At 46.1% G+C, this 14,115-nt stretch overlaps 1 protein-coding gene across 1 annotated transcript in view; it reads left to right on the top strand.

The window, feature by feature from the left end:
• LOC120018300 (PTB-containing, cubilin and LRP1-interacting protein-like) overlaps window positions 1-13,703 on the top strand; it is a 43,361-nt gene extending 29,658 nt beyond the window's left edge. Inside the window, exon 3 of the mRNA XM_038961429.1 lies at window positions 11,313-13,703. Within this exon, the coding sequence (XP_038817357.1) occupies window positions 11,313-11,810 (498 nt within the window). The 3' untranslated portion in view covers window positions 11,811-13,703. The remainder of the gene's footprint in view (window positions 1-11,312) is intronic.
• Window positions 13,704-14,115: the final 412 nt, after the last annotated feature.

Below are 14,115 nucleotides of genomic sequence, written 5' to 3'. Positions count from 1 at the left end.
TTCGCCTAGCTGGATCTGGCCAGAGAATTTCATCAACATCACAAGCAATATCGTCATTAGCAAGACAACGTGGGAAGAGCCGTCTTGAATGTCGAATCCATCCTTGCACAGCTGCGGCGTCGACTTGGTCACAGGCGTCCTCCATGGCCTGAATGAGGGGTACCTGAGCCTGGGGCTGGAGATCGTAAACCTTCCACCGCCATGCAGAGAAAAACTCTTCGATAGGGTTTAGAAACGGAGAGTATGGTGGAAGGTATAGTACTGTCAACTGTGGATGGTGTTGAAACCAGTTCTGGACCAAAGCAGAGCGGTGGAATGACACATTGTCCCAGATGACCGTGTATTGCATCTGGTGCATTTCATTTCCTGCTGTGACGATGTGGTGCAATCGGTCCAAAAATGTGAGAATATGAGGTGTGTTTTAAGGGCCCATTTTGGCATGACGGAGGACAACCCCATGCTGTGAAATGGCAGCGCAAAGGGTGATGTTACCCCCGTTCCCGACCCTCAATCCTATGTAGAGAATAATACATGTAACTTACTGGACAATGTCACAGGAAGGGGTATCACAAGTGCTGATATGGTGCATACAATAAGCGGCTGATTACTGTAACTGTAGACAGATCTTCTTTTACCTGTTTTCCTGTCGAAAAGTCCTTATGACAGATGCCACTGTATATCTGCTAAGATTTGGCTGAACTCTCAGACCAGCCTCCCTCAGCGTCAATCCGTGGTTCACAACATGGTCCACTAGTGTTGCACAAATGTCATTTGATAAGTTTGGTCCTCTTCTTCTTTGTGCACGTTCTCCTCCTGCTTCAGGTCTTCCTCGACCTCTGGCTCGGGCTCTGCCTCTTCCTCTATCTCCTTCTCCTCCTCTGTGTACTCCTCCTCTCACCCTCACTCTTCTTCTGACTCCTTCCATTTTGGTTGAACCTACCTGCTGCATTTTTATAGTGCTTAAACCTGATTGGTGTGTCTACAATTTAGCAATCATGTGTTTGTGCAACTGATGGCTGTGTTTAACAGATTGGCTCATAGGTGTGGTAATTTGACAGTCAGTGCTTTGGAATTGCAAGGAAGTGACATCATGATATACTTCTGTGTCTGATGTATACAAGTGTGTTTAGTTTTTTGCAAATCACTGTGTGTAATGTTTTGCAAATAGTGTGAAGCTGACAATGTGCTTAGAGTTGTGCAAATCTAGCCTTGTGTTTTGCTCCTTGAGTGTAAGGTTTTGCTAATTGTGGGAAAAGTTAAATTTGAGTGTGTAAGCAATCGTAAAAAACTGTAATAGTTATAAGATATCTAGCAGGCAAACATTAATTTGTGAATTCCATACTTTAACTACATCAGCTGTCCCGTGCTGCACAACAGCAATTCACTCACAATCCGGTCTCTTGTCTCTTGTCATTGTGCGCTTGTAAACAAACCCCACGTGACTGGGGACTACCGGTAAACATCATAATGAAAGATTATCTGTCAGGTGAAATGAAGAACGCAATCTTCTTTATCTCCTAATTTATTGTGCAAATTGACTGCAGGTTTTTAAAAGTAGCTACAAATATTCAAAAGTATAAAAAAACTAAAATAGTATTGACAGGCTTGAAAAACCATCCCGTGGCTATTTCCAAATACCCCGGTATACAGTATATATGGTATACCGCCCATGCCTACCGTCTGTCTGTCTGGCTTTCTTTCTGTCTGCATATGGGGTCTATGAGGAGTTTCCGAGCCTCTCTCCTGAGAAGGAGTACATCAGGGTAGATAACTCACTGTCTGTATGATTAATAGATTAGACCCATGTGAAACCCCTACCCACCTGCTTTCTGGTGTTTGCCTGTGAGATTCTTTTGAGCACTGACGTGTGTTGATGCGTGTGTTTATTTTGTATGTGAGTGTGTGTGTGCATACGGGTGCATTCGTGTGTGTATCCAAGTATACAGGAAGGTATCAGACCCACCTTCAGATGGGCTGGGCTTTCACACACACACACACACACACACACACACACACACACACACACACACACACACACACACACACACACACACACACACACACACACACACACACACACACACACACACACACACACACACACACACACACACACACACACACACACACACACACACACACACACACACACACACACACACACACACACACACACACACACACACACACACACACACACACACACACACACACACACACACACACACACAAATCACATAAAATGTATTTATATAGCCCTTCGTATATCAGCTGATATCTCAAAGTGCTGTACAGAAACCCAGCCTAAAACCCCAAACAGCAAGCAAGTGTAGAAGCACGGTGGCTAGGAAAAACTCCCTAGAAAGGCCAAAACCTAGGAAGAAACCTCGAGAGGAACCAGGCTATGAGGGGTGGCCAGTCCTCTTCTGGCTGTGCCGGGTGGAGATTATAACAGAACATGGCCAAGATGTTCAAATGTTCATAAATGACCAGCATGGTCAAATAATAATAATCACAGTAGTTGTCGAGGGTGCAGCAAGTCAGCACCTCAGGAGTAAATGTCAGTTGGCTTTTCATAGCCGATCATTAAGAGTATCTCTACCGCTCCTGCGGTCTCTAGAGAGTTGAAAACAGCAGGTCTGTGACAGGTAGCACGTCCGGTGAACAGGTCAGGGTTCCAGAACAGTTGAAACTGGAGCAGCAGCACGGCCAGGTGAACTGGGGACAGCAAGGAGTCATCATGCCAGGTCGTCCTGAGGCATGGTCCTAGGGCTCAGGTCCTCCGAGAGAGAGAAAGAAAGAGAGAAAGAGAGAATTAGAGAGAGCATACTTAAATTCACACAGGACACCGGATAAGACAGGGGAAGTACTCCAGATATAACAAACTGACCCTAGCCCCCCGAAAACATAAACTACTGCAGCATAAATACTGGAGGCTGAGACGGGAGGGGTCAGGAGACACTGTGGCTCCATCCGATGATACCTCCGGACAGGGCCAAACAGGAAGGATATAACCACACCCACTTTGCCAAAGCACAGCCCCCACACCACTAGAGGGATATCTTCAACCACCAACTTACCATTCTGAGAGAAGGCAGAGTATAGCCCACAAAGATCTCCGCCACGGCACAACCGAAGGGGGGGCGCCAACCCAGACAGGAAGATCACGTCAGTGACTCAACCCACTCAAGTGACGAACCCCTCCTAGGGACGGCATGAAAGAGCACCAGTAAGCCAGTGACTCAGCCCCTGTAATAGAGTTAGAGGCAGAGAATCCCAGTGGAGAGAGGGGAACCGGCCAGGCAGAGACAGCAAGGGCGGTTCGTTGCTCCAGAGCCTTTCCGTTCACCTTCACACTCCTGGGCCAGACTACACTCAATCATATGACCCACTGAAGAGATAAGTCTTCAGTAAAGACTTAAAGGTTGAGACCGAGTCTGCGTCTCTCACAGGGGTAGGCAGACCATTCCATAAAAATGGAGATCTATAGGAGAAAGCCCTGCCTCCAGCTGTTTGCTTAGAAATTCTAGGGACAATTAGGAGGCCTGCGTCTTGTGACCGTAGCGTACGTGTAGGTATGTACGGCATGGCCAACTCGGAAAGATAGGTAGGAGCAAGCCCATGTAACGCTTTGTAGGTTAACAGTATAATCTTGAAATCAGCCCTTTCCTTAACAGGAAGCCAGTGTAGGGAGGCTAGCACTGGAGTAATATGATCACATTTTTTGGTTCTAGTCAGGATTCTAGCAGCCGTATTTAGCACTAACTGAAGTTTATTTAGTGCTTTATCCGGGTAGCCGGAAAGTAGAGCATTGCAGTAGTCTAACCTAGAAGTAACAAAAGCATGGATTAATTTTTCTGCATCATTTTTGGACAGAAAATGTCTGATTTTTGCAATGTTACGTAGATGGAAAAAAGCTGTCCTTGAAACAGTCTTGATATGTTCATCAAAAGAGAGATCAGGGTCCAGAGTAATGCCGAGGTCCTTCACAGTTTTATTTGAGACGACTTTACAACCATCAAGATTAATTGTCAGATTCAACAGAAGATCTCTTTGTTTCTTGGGACCTAGAACAAGCATTCTGTTTTGTCCGAGTTTAAAAGTAGAACGTTTTCAGCCATCCACTTCCTTATGTCTGAAACACAGGCTTCTAGCGAGGGCAATTTTGGGGCTTCACCATGTTTCATTGAAATGTACAGCTGTGTGTCATCCGCATAGCAGTGAAAGTTAACATTATGTTTTCGAATGACATCCCCAAGAGGTAAAATATATAGTGAAAACAATAGTGGTCCTAAAACGGAACCTTGAGGAACACCGAAATGTACAGAGGACATTTGTTAGAGGACAAACCATTCACAGAGACAAACTGATATCTTTCCGACAGATAAGATCTAAACCAGGCCAGAACTTGTCCGTGTAGACCAATTTGGGTTTCCAATCTCTCCAAAAGAATGTGGTGATCGATGGTATCAAAAGCAGCACTAAGGTCTAGTAGCACGAGGACAGATGCAGAGCCTCGGTCTGACGCCATTAAAAGGTCATTTACCACCTTCACAAGTGCAGTCTCAGTGCTATGATGGGGTCTAAAACCAGACTGAAGCATTTCGTATACATTGTTTGTCTTCAGGAAGGCAGTGAGTTGCGGCGCAACAGCTTTTTCTAAAATCTTTGAGAGGAATGGAAGATTCGATATAGGCCGATAGTTTTTTTATATTTTCTGGGTCAAGGTTTGGCTTTTTCAAGAGAGGCTTTATTACTGCCACTTTTAGTGAGTTTGGTACACATCCGGTGGATAGAGAGCCATTTATCATGTTCAACATAGGAGGGCCAAGCACAGGAAGCAGCTCTTTCAGTAGTTTAGTTGGAATAGGGTCCAGTATGCAGATTGAAGGTTTAGAGGCCATGATTATTTTCATCATTGTGTCAAGAGATATAGTACTAAAACACTTAAGTATCTCTCTTGATCCTAGGTCCTGGCAGAGTTGTGCAGACTCAGGACAGCTGAGCTTTGGAGGAATACGCAGATTTAAAGAGGAGTCCGTAATTTGCTTTCTAATGATCATGATCTTTTCCTCAAAGAAGTTAATGAATTTATTACTGCTGAAGTGAAAGCCATCCTCACTTGGGGAATGCTGCTTTTTAGTTAGCTTTGCGACAGTATCAAAAAGAAAACACACACACACACACACACACACACACACACACACACACACACACACACACACACACACATCGCTCTAACATTCCAGTTTCCCAGATGAGGAGGACTGTCACCCCCTCATTATTTCATCGCTGTAAATCATCAGAGGAGGAAAGGAAAGGAAGCTTTTCCTCCTGTTTTCAAACGTTTATACCAGACATGAACACAGACTGCTGTAAAGTTGTCATGGTGAGGTCACAAATGCACAGTGAGATTCTGTTCAGGAGTCAGTTTAAAATGACCTTTGTCCCTGACTGAAACATACACACACACACTCCATGCTGATACTATAGCTCTGGGACAAACCCAACTGTACAAACTTCACATACAATACGTACCTGTGACTGTTCTTATTTTAGCCTGGGTCTAGTCTATTGCTGCAGACAACTTGTCATTCTCTGGTATGACCACAACAAGGAAGTAGCCTTGAGCAGAAACAGACTGGCACCCAGGCTAATTTAATCTATATAAGATTATCAATCCCCCGTTCCTCAATTCCTGTGTATAGTTGTCCCACTCTACAAAGTCTCTAAGGGTGTTTTCACACTTGGATCCTTTCAGGCAATTTTTCTTTGTTTGCGAACACTCCAAAGGAGTGAATGTGAAGAGGACTCGGTCCACAAAATAGTTGAAGTGAACTGGCAAAATAGTTGAGTCCTCTGTCATGCTATCCAGGTCTGTGCCCAAACAGTTCGAGCTTCTCCTTTTAAAAATCCACCTTTCCAGAAATAAGTCTCTCACTGTTGCCCCAGCTGTGCCCTGGACACCATATGTGAATTAATTGCCCCCCATTTATCTTCAGAGTTTGTACTGTTAGGTGACCTAAACTGGGATATGCTTAACCTACAATCTAAGCTAGATGCCCTCAATGTCACACTAATTATCAAGGAACCTACCAGGTACAACCCTTAATCCGTAAACACGGGCACCCTCATATAAATCATCCTGACCAACCTGCACTCTAAATACACCTCTGCTGTCTTCAACCAGGATCTCAGCGATCACTGCCTCATTGCCTGCGTCCGTAATGGGTCCGCAGTCAAACAACCACCCCTCATCACTGTCAAACGCTCCCTAAAACACTTCAGCGAGCAGGCCTTTCTAATCGACCTGGCCGGGTAGCCTGGAAGGATATTAACCTCATCCCGTCAGTAGAGGATGCCTGGTTATTCTTTAAAAGTGCTTTCCTCACCATCTTAAATAAGCATGCCCCATTCAAAAAATGTAGAACTAAGAACAGATATAGCCCTTGGTTCACTCCAGACTTGATTGCCCTTGACCAGCACAGAAACATCCTATGGCGTACTACATTAGCATCGAATAGCCCTTGCAATATGCAACTTTTCAGGGAAGTTAGGAACCTATTATCCTTTGCTATTTTCTCTCCCATTTTCCTTTCTCTTTCTTTTCCCCTCTTTATCATCCTATCCCTCTCTCCCCTCCCTCTCTCCCTCTTTCTCTCTGTCCTCCAGATTCTATGATCCTGTTGGGTTCTATAGAGCGCTCTCAGCTCCAATACCAGGTACTTTGAGATAATGCTAAATGTCAAACATTAAGTTATATATTTTTTCCAGAATCTAGAGATATTACATATTTTAGAGCACACTATAAGGAGAATAATGAAACGACGACATTGTCTGTATCATGTACAGTTCAGTTAGGAAAGCAAAGGCTAGCTTTTTCAAACAGAAATGTGCATCCTTGTAGCACAAACTCCAAAAAGTTCTGGGACACTGTAAAGTCCATGGAGAATAAGGTCACCTCCTCCCAGCTGCCTACTGCACTGAGGCTAGAAAACACTGTCACCACCGATAAATCTACGATAATCGAGAATTTCAATAAGCATTTTTCTACGGCTGGCCATGCTTTACACCTGGCTACCCCTACCCCGGTCAACAGCTCTGCACCTCCCACAGCAACTTGCCCAAGCCTCCCCCATTTCTCCTTCACCCATATCCAGATAGCTGATGTTCTAAAAGAGCTGCAAAATCTGGACCCCTACAAATCGGCTGGGCTAGACAATCTGGACCCTCTCTTTCTAAAATTATCTGCCACAATTGTTTCAACCCCTATTACTAGCCTGTTCAACCTCTCCTTCATATCGTCTGAGATCCCTAAAGATTGGAAAGCTGCCGCGGTCATCCCCCTCTTCACAAGGGGAGACACTCTTGATCCAAACTGTTACAGACCTATATCTATAATACCCTGCCTTTCTAAGGTCTTCGAAAGCCAAGTTAACAAACAGATCACCGACCATTTCGAATCCCACCGTACCTTCTCCGCTATGCAATCTGGTTTCTGAGCGGGTCATGGGTACCTACCTACCTACCTACCTGCCTGCCTGCCTGCCTGCCTGCCTGCCTGCCTGCCTGCCTGCCTGCCTGCCTGCCTGCCTGCCTGCCTGCCTGCCTGCCTGCCTGCCTGCCTGCCTGCCTGCCTGCCTGCCTGCCTTCCCCTCCCTGCCCCTTTTCCCTTCAGTTGTATTAGAGCAAACATGTTTAGTCTGTGTGATATTACAAAGACCAAAGAGAATTGCTGTCAATGAGGGGCTTTGAGGACAGAAATACTGCAGAGACCGGTGAGTGAGACTGAGGAGTGAGGGACTCTTTGTGGAGCGCCAACCTCGGAGGAAGAGAGGCGGCCTCTGTTCCCCTGTAGCAACCCCAAACACCTCCCACACCGTGTATGTGTGTGTGTGCACATGTGTGTGAGCACGTGTGTATGCATGTGTGTTTGTGTGTATGCCCATGTGTGTGTGTTTATGCATACGTACGTGCATGCGTGTGGTGAGGTGTGCTCACTGGTCACCCAGTACAACCGGTAGACCAGGGGCCTCTAGAATGGTCCAGTTGTCCCTGCTGTCCCCTAGCCACTCCCAGAGCTGCCAGAGCTGCCTGACACAGAGCAGAGTACGGCCTTCCTGGCATGGGGACAGATGGGACGTTAGGTGACAGCGGGGACAGTGTGAGTGGGGATAGTGTCAGAGAATTGAGTTGGACAGATAGATCTCACAGACACATAGATTGGATTTGAATGCTAAGGTAGATTTCAATTATTACTTTTTAACATGCGTTATTGGCATCAAGCCTTCATCCAAATATTTGTGCAGTCTAATAGTAAGATGTCTATATATCCAGTACATAGGCCATCCACAGGCCATCATTGCCAGCCCGCACTCAACTACTAAGTAGATAAAAAAATAAAGGAAAAATGAAATAATTCCCTCAAAAGACCATAACAACGAATTATTTCTTGATTTATACTGTATTTCCACTGTGAATATCCTGGTGGGTGGATGTCAGTGGATGTCAGTTGGCTGAGAACGGGGTGTCAGTGTGGTCGGTTGGCTAACCGCCTGGCCTCTGGGGGTGCTCCAGAGGTTTTCACCATGATGAATCTGCTGGAGAAGCTTCGGGGGAGAAATGTGGCGGTTGCCCCCTGATGACAACCATGCTGCCTGATGCTAAGGCTGAGGCTGCAGCAGCTGGGTCTAGTGACTAGGATTCTCTCTGTACTCTCGTTTTCTCTCTCTGTTCATCTCTCTGTTTCTGTCACTCTCTCTTGCTTGCCTGTTTTCTCTTTTTTTTCTGTCGTCTGTCTCCCTCTCTCTCTGTTTCGCTTGCTCTGTCTTTGTCTCGCTTACTCCATGGGTTGCTCTCTGTCCCCTTCTCTCTCTTTCACTCTCTCTTGCTTGCTTTCTTGCCCCTTCTCTCTGTCCTTCCCCTTCTCTCCAAGTCTACAGAGTGGTTCAGTTGGTCATGTTGGTGGCAGACAGGATTTTGGTCTGCCTTGGCTCTGGCTGTGGTTACTCTATTGGCTGGGCTCTCTGTGGTGTGATGTGGTGGGGATTAGTGTTTCCCACACCAGCTAGCCAGCCTGAAGACCGTCCTCTGTCCTCTGTTCTCCCAGGCTTCACCACTACAGGGTTTTAATAGTTTGTGGATGGAATGACTGGGACTGGGAAAAAAGTGTCTAAATGGGAAGGAAGGAGAGAGGGCGGGAGGGATGGATGGATGGAGGGATGAAGGGAGAGAGAGACTGAGAGAGAGAGGGGACAGATTTAGACCTTGTGGTCACAGACTAAACAAAACTTCCACAGGGAAGAAAAAACGTCCAGACAAAAGTCACAGAAGTTATATTTTCTCCTTTTTTCCCCGCTTGTCTCCTTCATAGTTCCTGTCTGTGTCAATCTTTCATTGATACTACTGGACGTCTGTGTGCCCCTGTCCTTGACATATTATCAGATAGCACTGTATCTTTCAGAGTAACTGTTGTGTTGTTTGTTTACAGTGTTTTGTGTCTTCACGTTTGTATCTCTTAATGATGCACCGTTTTGCCAGCTTGCTCTAGGGTCTAGAGATGTACGATGCATTCTGATGTCATATGTTATGCTTTTAATGAAATACCCCAGCTATTTCTGAGCTTTTCCAGTTGAAAAACAATATCCCATGTACAAATGCAACAATGTTCACACACTTAAGGGAAATAAAAAAAGATGTTCTGAGCAAAATTGCAAACTTCAAGAGTTGGCCAATCAAGGGGTGGGTCTGATGTGCTTACTCTGATGTCACTGGCCTCCCCCTTGCTTGTGAGAACCATAGAGGTGCAAAAATACAACAAAGAGGAAAGCCCCCCCGCACACACTTGTGCCATGTCATGTCATACCTGGACCACCTATGAACCTTTTGTTAAGTAAATCAGGTGATAAAGGAGGTGGAAAGGAGATTGGTCTTGAACTTTTTCCTTTTCTTCATGACCTGCTTGCTGATATTTAATACATTACACACATAGCTGAGGAAGTGAGGGAATGGAGTCAGGAGGCCACATGGAGTGAACTCTGGAGAGTATTCCCCAACCCCCTTCCATCGCTCTCTCCCCCCATCCCTGTAAACATATACTGAGAGGAGAAAGTCTGCAAGTGCTTTACTCCCACCAGGCACCTCCCCTGTGTATTTTTATAAAGTCATAAAGTGCACCATGTAAAGAGAGAGAGTGAAAGCCCTTTGAATTGAATAAAGCCCTTTGAATTGAATTGAGAGAGAGAGAGCTCTCAAGTCAGCCATTGTGCCTGCTGGACCTAGGCCTGGGCTGGACCCGCTCCCACTGAGAAACTAGGCTGTGTTCAGTTCACCTTTCTCTAGCCCTCTGGTTTACACCTTTATACTCTCTCTCCTCGGCCTCCCTCCCTCAACCCTTTATACTGTACACCCTCCCTCCCTCAAGCCTTTATACTGTCCCTTCTCCCTCCCTCAACACTTTATACTGTCCCACCTCCCTCCCTCCCTCAAACCTTTATACTGTCCCCTCAACCCTCCCTCCCCCCCTCCATCCTCTGACCCCTCAACCCTTTATACTGTCTCCTCTCCCTCCCTCCCTCAACCCTTTTTACTGTCCCCTCTCCCTCCCTCCCTGAACCCTTTATGCTGTCCCTCCCTCCCTCCCTCAACTCTTTATACTGCCCTCCCTCCCTCCCTCCCTCCCTCCCTCCCTCCCTCCCTCCCTCCCTCCCTCCCTCCCTCAATCCTTTATACTGTCCCCTCTCCTCACTCCCACTCACCCACTTCCCACTTCTCTTTCTCAAGAGTAGAGTCTGTCAGTACAGTGTAGTAGCCTCTCCCAGTATGTAGTGTGTCACTACTATGGTATTCTGTAGTGTTGGCTGGCTGCTGCAGCCGTAAGAAGACTCTCAGCTCCACACAGTGTTTTCCCTCTGGGAAAATAACACACACGTCCCTCAGCATGTCAGCACAGTCACCACATACAAAAAGACAAACCTCTCATCACGTCTGGAGACTTACAAATGGTGTCCCGATAGAAAACCATTGATTTGCAACTAGTACTCGGCTGAATGATTCTGAGTGTACATATTTGTTTCTTGTTGATACGTATATAATATGCCATTTAGCAGACACTTATAGTACAGTGAATGCATAAGGGTACATTGCTTATAATATGTGTATGTGATCCCTACAGGAATTGAACCCATGACCTTAGCATTGATAATCCTACACTTTTACCAGTTGAGCCACATAGGCAGTCATAGTTTCGTACCACTAGATGCTGTCAGATGTTTAACAGCCTCTCTCTCTCTCTCTCTGCATTCTCTCCACAGGTGACGTACCTGGGCAAGGTGACCATCTCAGGGACCCAGTTCCTGTCGGGCTGCACAGAGTCGGCAGTGGTGGGCCTGTGGGACCGCAGGGCACTGGCCCAGGAAGAGCACCTCCCTGCCAACTCCCTCCTGGAGATCCGGCCCTTCCAGGTGCGCCTGCACCACCTGGACGGACGCGGTGAGGCCTCGGTCACCATGGACACGTACCAGGTGGCGCGCATCGCCTACTGTACGGCGGACCATTGCACGAGCCCCAATGTGTTCGCCTGGATCTACCGGGAGATCAACGACGACCTGACCTTCCAGATGGACTGCCACGCCGTGGAGTGTGAGAGCAAGCTGGAGGCCAAGAAGCTGGCCCACTCCATGATGGAAGCCTTCCGCAAGACCTTCCACAGTATGCGCAGCGATGGACGCATCCACAAGAGCGGCTCCTCGGACGAGTTCGCCACTGACGACTCCGCTCCAGATGACTCCACCCCCGAGGAGGATGGCTGAGCACCAGGGTTGCCGCCCCCCTCCCCCGGTCGCAAGCCGTGAGGGGAGGTGCACAGGGGTAGCCGGGGCAGTCTTTCTACTCTCTGTCTCTCTTACTCTACTCTGGTTTAAGGAAAAAACTAAAATTGACGAACGCACAGACCGCAAACGCCGACTAAAGAATGACGAGGACGTAGTTTTAAAAAGGGAAAAATAGGAGGACAAAGGAACCACAAGAGGCGTAACATATGGGGAAGCGAAACTAAACTAGCACTGCCTCTTTGGATAAATAGGTCCTCAAACATCTGGATAGCCATTGAAGCGCATGATCTGCCCATTAGAGATTAGTGAATAATGGTTATAAGACATTCCCAATCGACGCTGCTGTCTGTCCGTCCGTCTGTCTGTCTGCAATGTGCAGAGAGACTCTGCCTCTTTACCCCGCCTCGCACCCCTTACCCACCCCTTCCCGCCCAATCAAAAGCCCAGATCACTTCCTAAGAATCCCAGATCACTGCCTCATGTTCTGACTTTAAAACAACAGCACTATGGAGTTACGAGTTATGCCTGTAGCACTGTTAAATGTGGGATATAAAGAGAAAGCCTTGACTCTAATATATGTGTGGAAGGTTGCCGGGAGGAGGGAGGTCCTGACATATTTATTAGGCCACAAGAGCGTCATCTCTTATCGATCACATTTTGATTCCTTTTTTGGAAGCATACCAAAAGTGAGTCTTTTAGCTGTGTCTTGTCTGTTGATTTTGTGCCTCACTTCTAACATACCAAGGCTGGTCTCTGTCCCGCAATCCCAAACGTGTGCATGTGTGTGTGTGTGTGTGTGTGTGTGTGTAGTCGTGCATGTGCATGTGTGTGTGGAATGTGTGATCTAAGAAAAAGGATGGTCAGGAGAGAGAGCATGACCGATAATGGCCTAGTAATCCAACTAGAAGTGTAAAACCTGTCACAGCCTTCGTGGCATCCATTTTGGGAAGCTCTGCAGGGCTTTTTAAATTTAAACAGGAATGTGACCATTTGCCACATTTTTTTGTTTTGTTTTGTATGAAAAGGGTAAGTAAATGTGACAGTCACAGAAACCGATGTTCTAGGACCCCAAAAATAGCCATCCATAAAGAATGCCTGAAGCCTCTTGGCCTGTGCTGAATGTATTATAGGTATGTTGTGCTTCAAGCTCCTTACACCTTTTAGTTACATTGTTTTATGTGGATTAGGTGCAGTTGGCAAGGGCAGTTTTCTGTACAGACACCTTAAGGGAACAATTATGTCTCGTGGGCTGGATGCGTGTTGAGTCCATGAACAGACACACACAGTTCAGTTTCCCTGTGCTGTCGAAGGGTACGAGCGACCATTTTGGTGCAACTAGAAGCCTCCACGACACAAGAGCTCCACCCCTCCCACCCCCTTTTCTAACAAGACTCTTTTGAATGGACTGGTACTCACAGTGGGTGGGTCATGTATTTTTTCTGTTGTGACTGAAGCAGATTTTATTAAGATGGCTCTGGTCAGTACGTACATATATAAATATATACATTGTATTTGAAACTCATTCAATAAGCTTATGTAAATACAAAAAAAAATATCTGTTTCCAAATATTACAGCATTAAATGTTGATAGCTATTTTAAATAAACAACGGGAACATCAAAGACAGCACCAGTGTTTTAAAGTAAATTGTGAATATGTAGTTCCATAGAACTGGCTGTTAAGAGGGTGTGAGCCCGGGACACAGGGCAGGATGACAGGAGAGAATGTTTATAAAGCTGTAGATTACTGTGTCATGTCTTGTCTGAAGGCTCAGACGTGCTTTAAATGTCTGGAAATGTTACCATAAGTGTTTTCTATACAGTATTTGCAAAGATAAAGAAGCAATCACATATAAACTATTTACCAAGACTGACTGAATTTGATGAAGTCTCTTTTTTGTTACAAAAACTTTCATGTTGATTCAGGTTGGCTGTGATGCTTTGCCTCCATACCAAATGTTTCTCACAGTACTAGGAATCGTACATGGGTGAATTTCAAGGGCTGTTTATGTATTAGGTTTGTGTACACATACAGTATTACAGCCAGAGGTTTGCTCCAGTCCTACCAATAATTGTATTTGTCTCTATTTCTTACATTCGCCGAACGCAAAGCTCTTCTCAACCACAAGCAATGTGTGGCAGCCATTTTGGTGCCCACATCAGTCTCAAGGTATTCCCATAACTCGGGTGCTTATACAGTTGGCTATCATCACAGAGCTTCTAAACCTAGAGGTGCAACATCGCAAGAGTGAAGTGAAAAAGTAATTGAGAGAAGTGAAAAATTCT

The sequence above is a fragment of the Salvelinus namaycush genome, chromosome 23 (genome assembly GCF_016432855.1).
Source record: "Salvelinus namaycush isolate Seneca chromosome 23, SaNama_1.0, whole genome shotgun sequence".
Taxonomy (NCBI): domain Eukaryota; kingdom Metazoa; phylum Chordata; class Actinopteri; order Salmoniformes; family Salmonidae; genus Salvelinus; species Salvelinus namaycush.
This window is presented reverse-complemented; position numbering and strand designations above follow the sequence as displayed.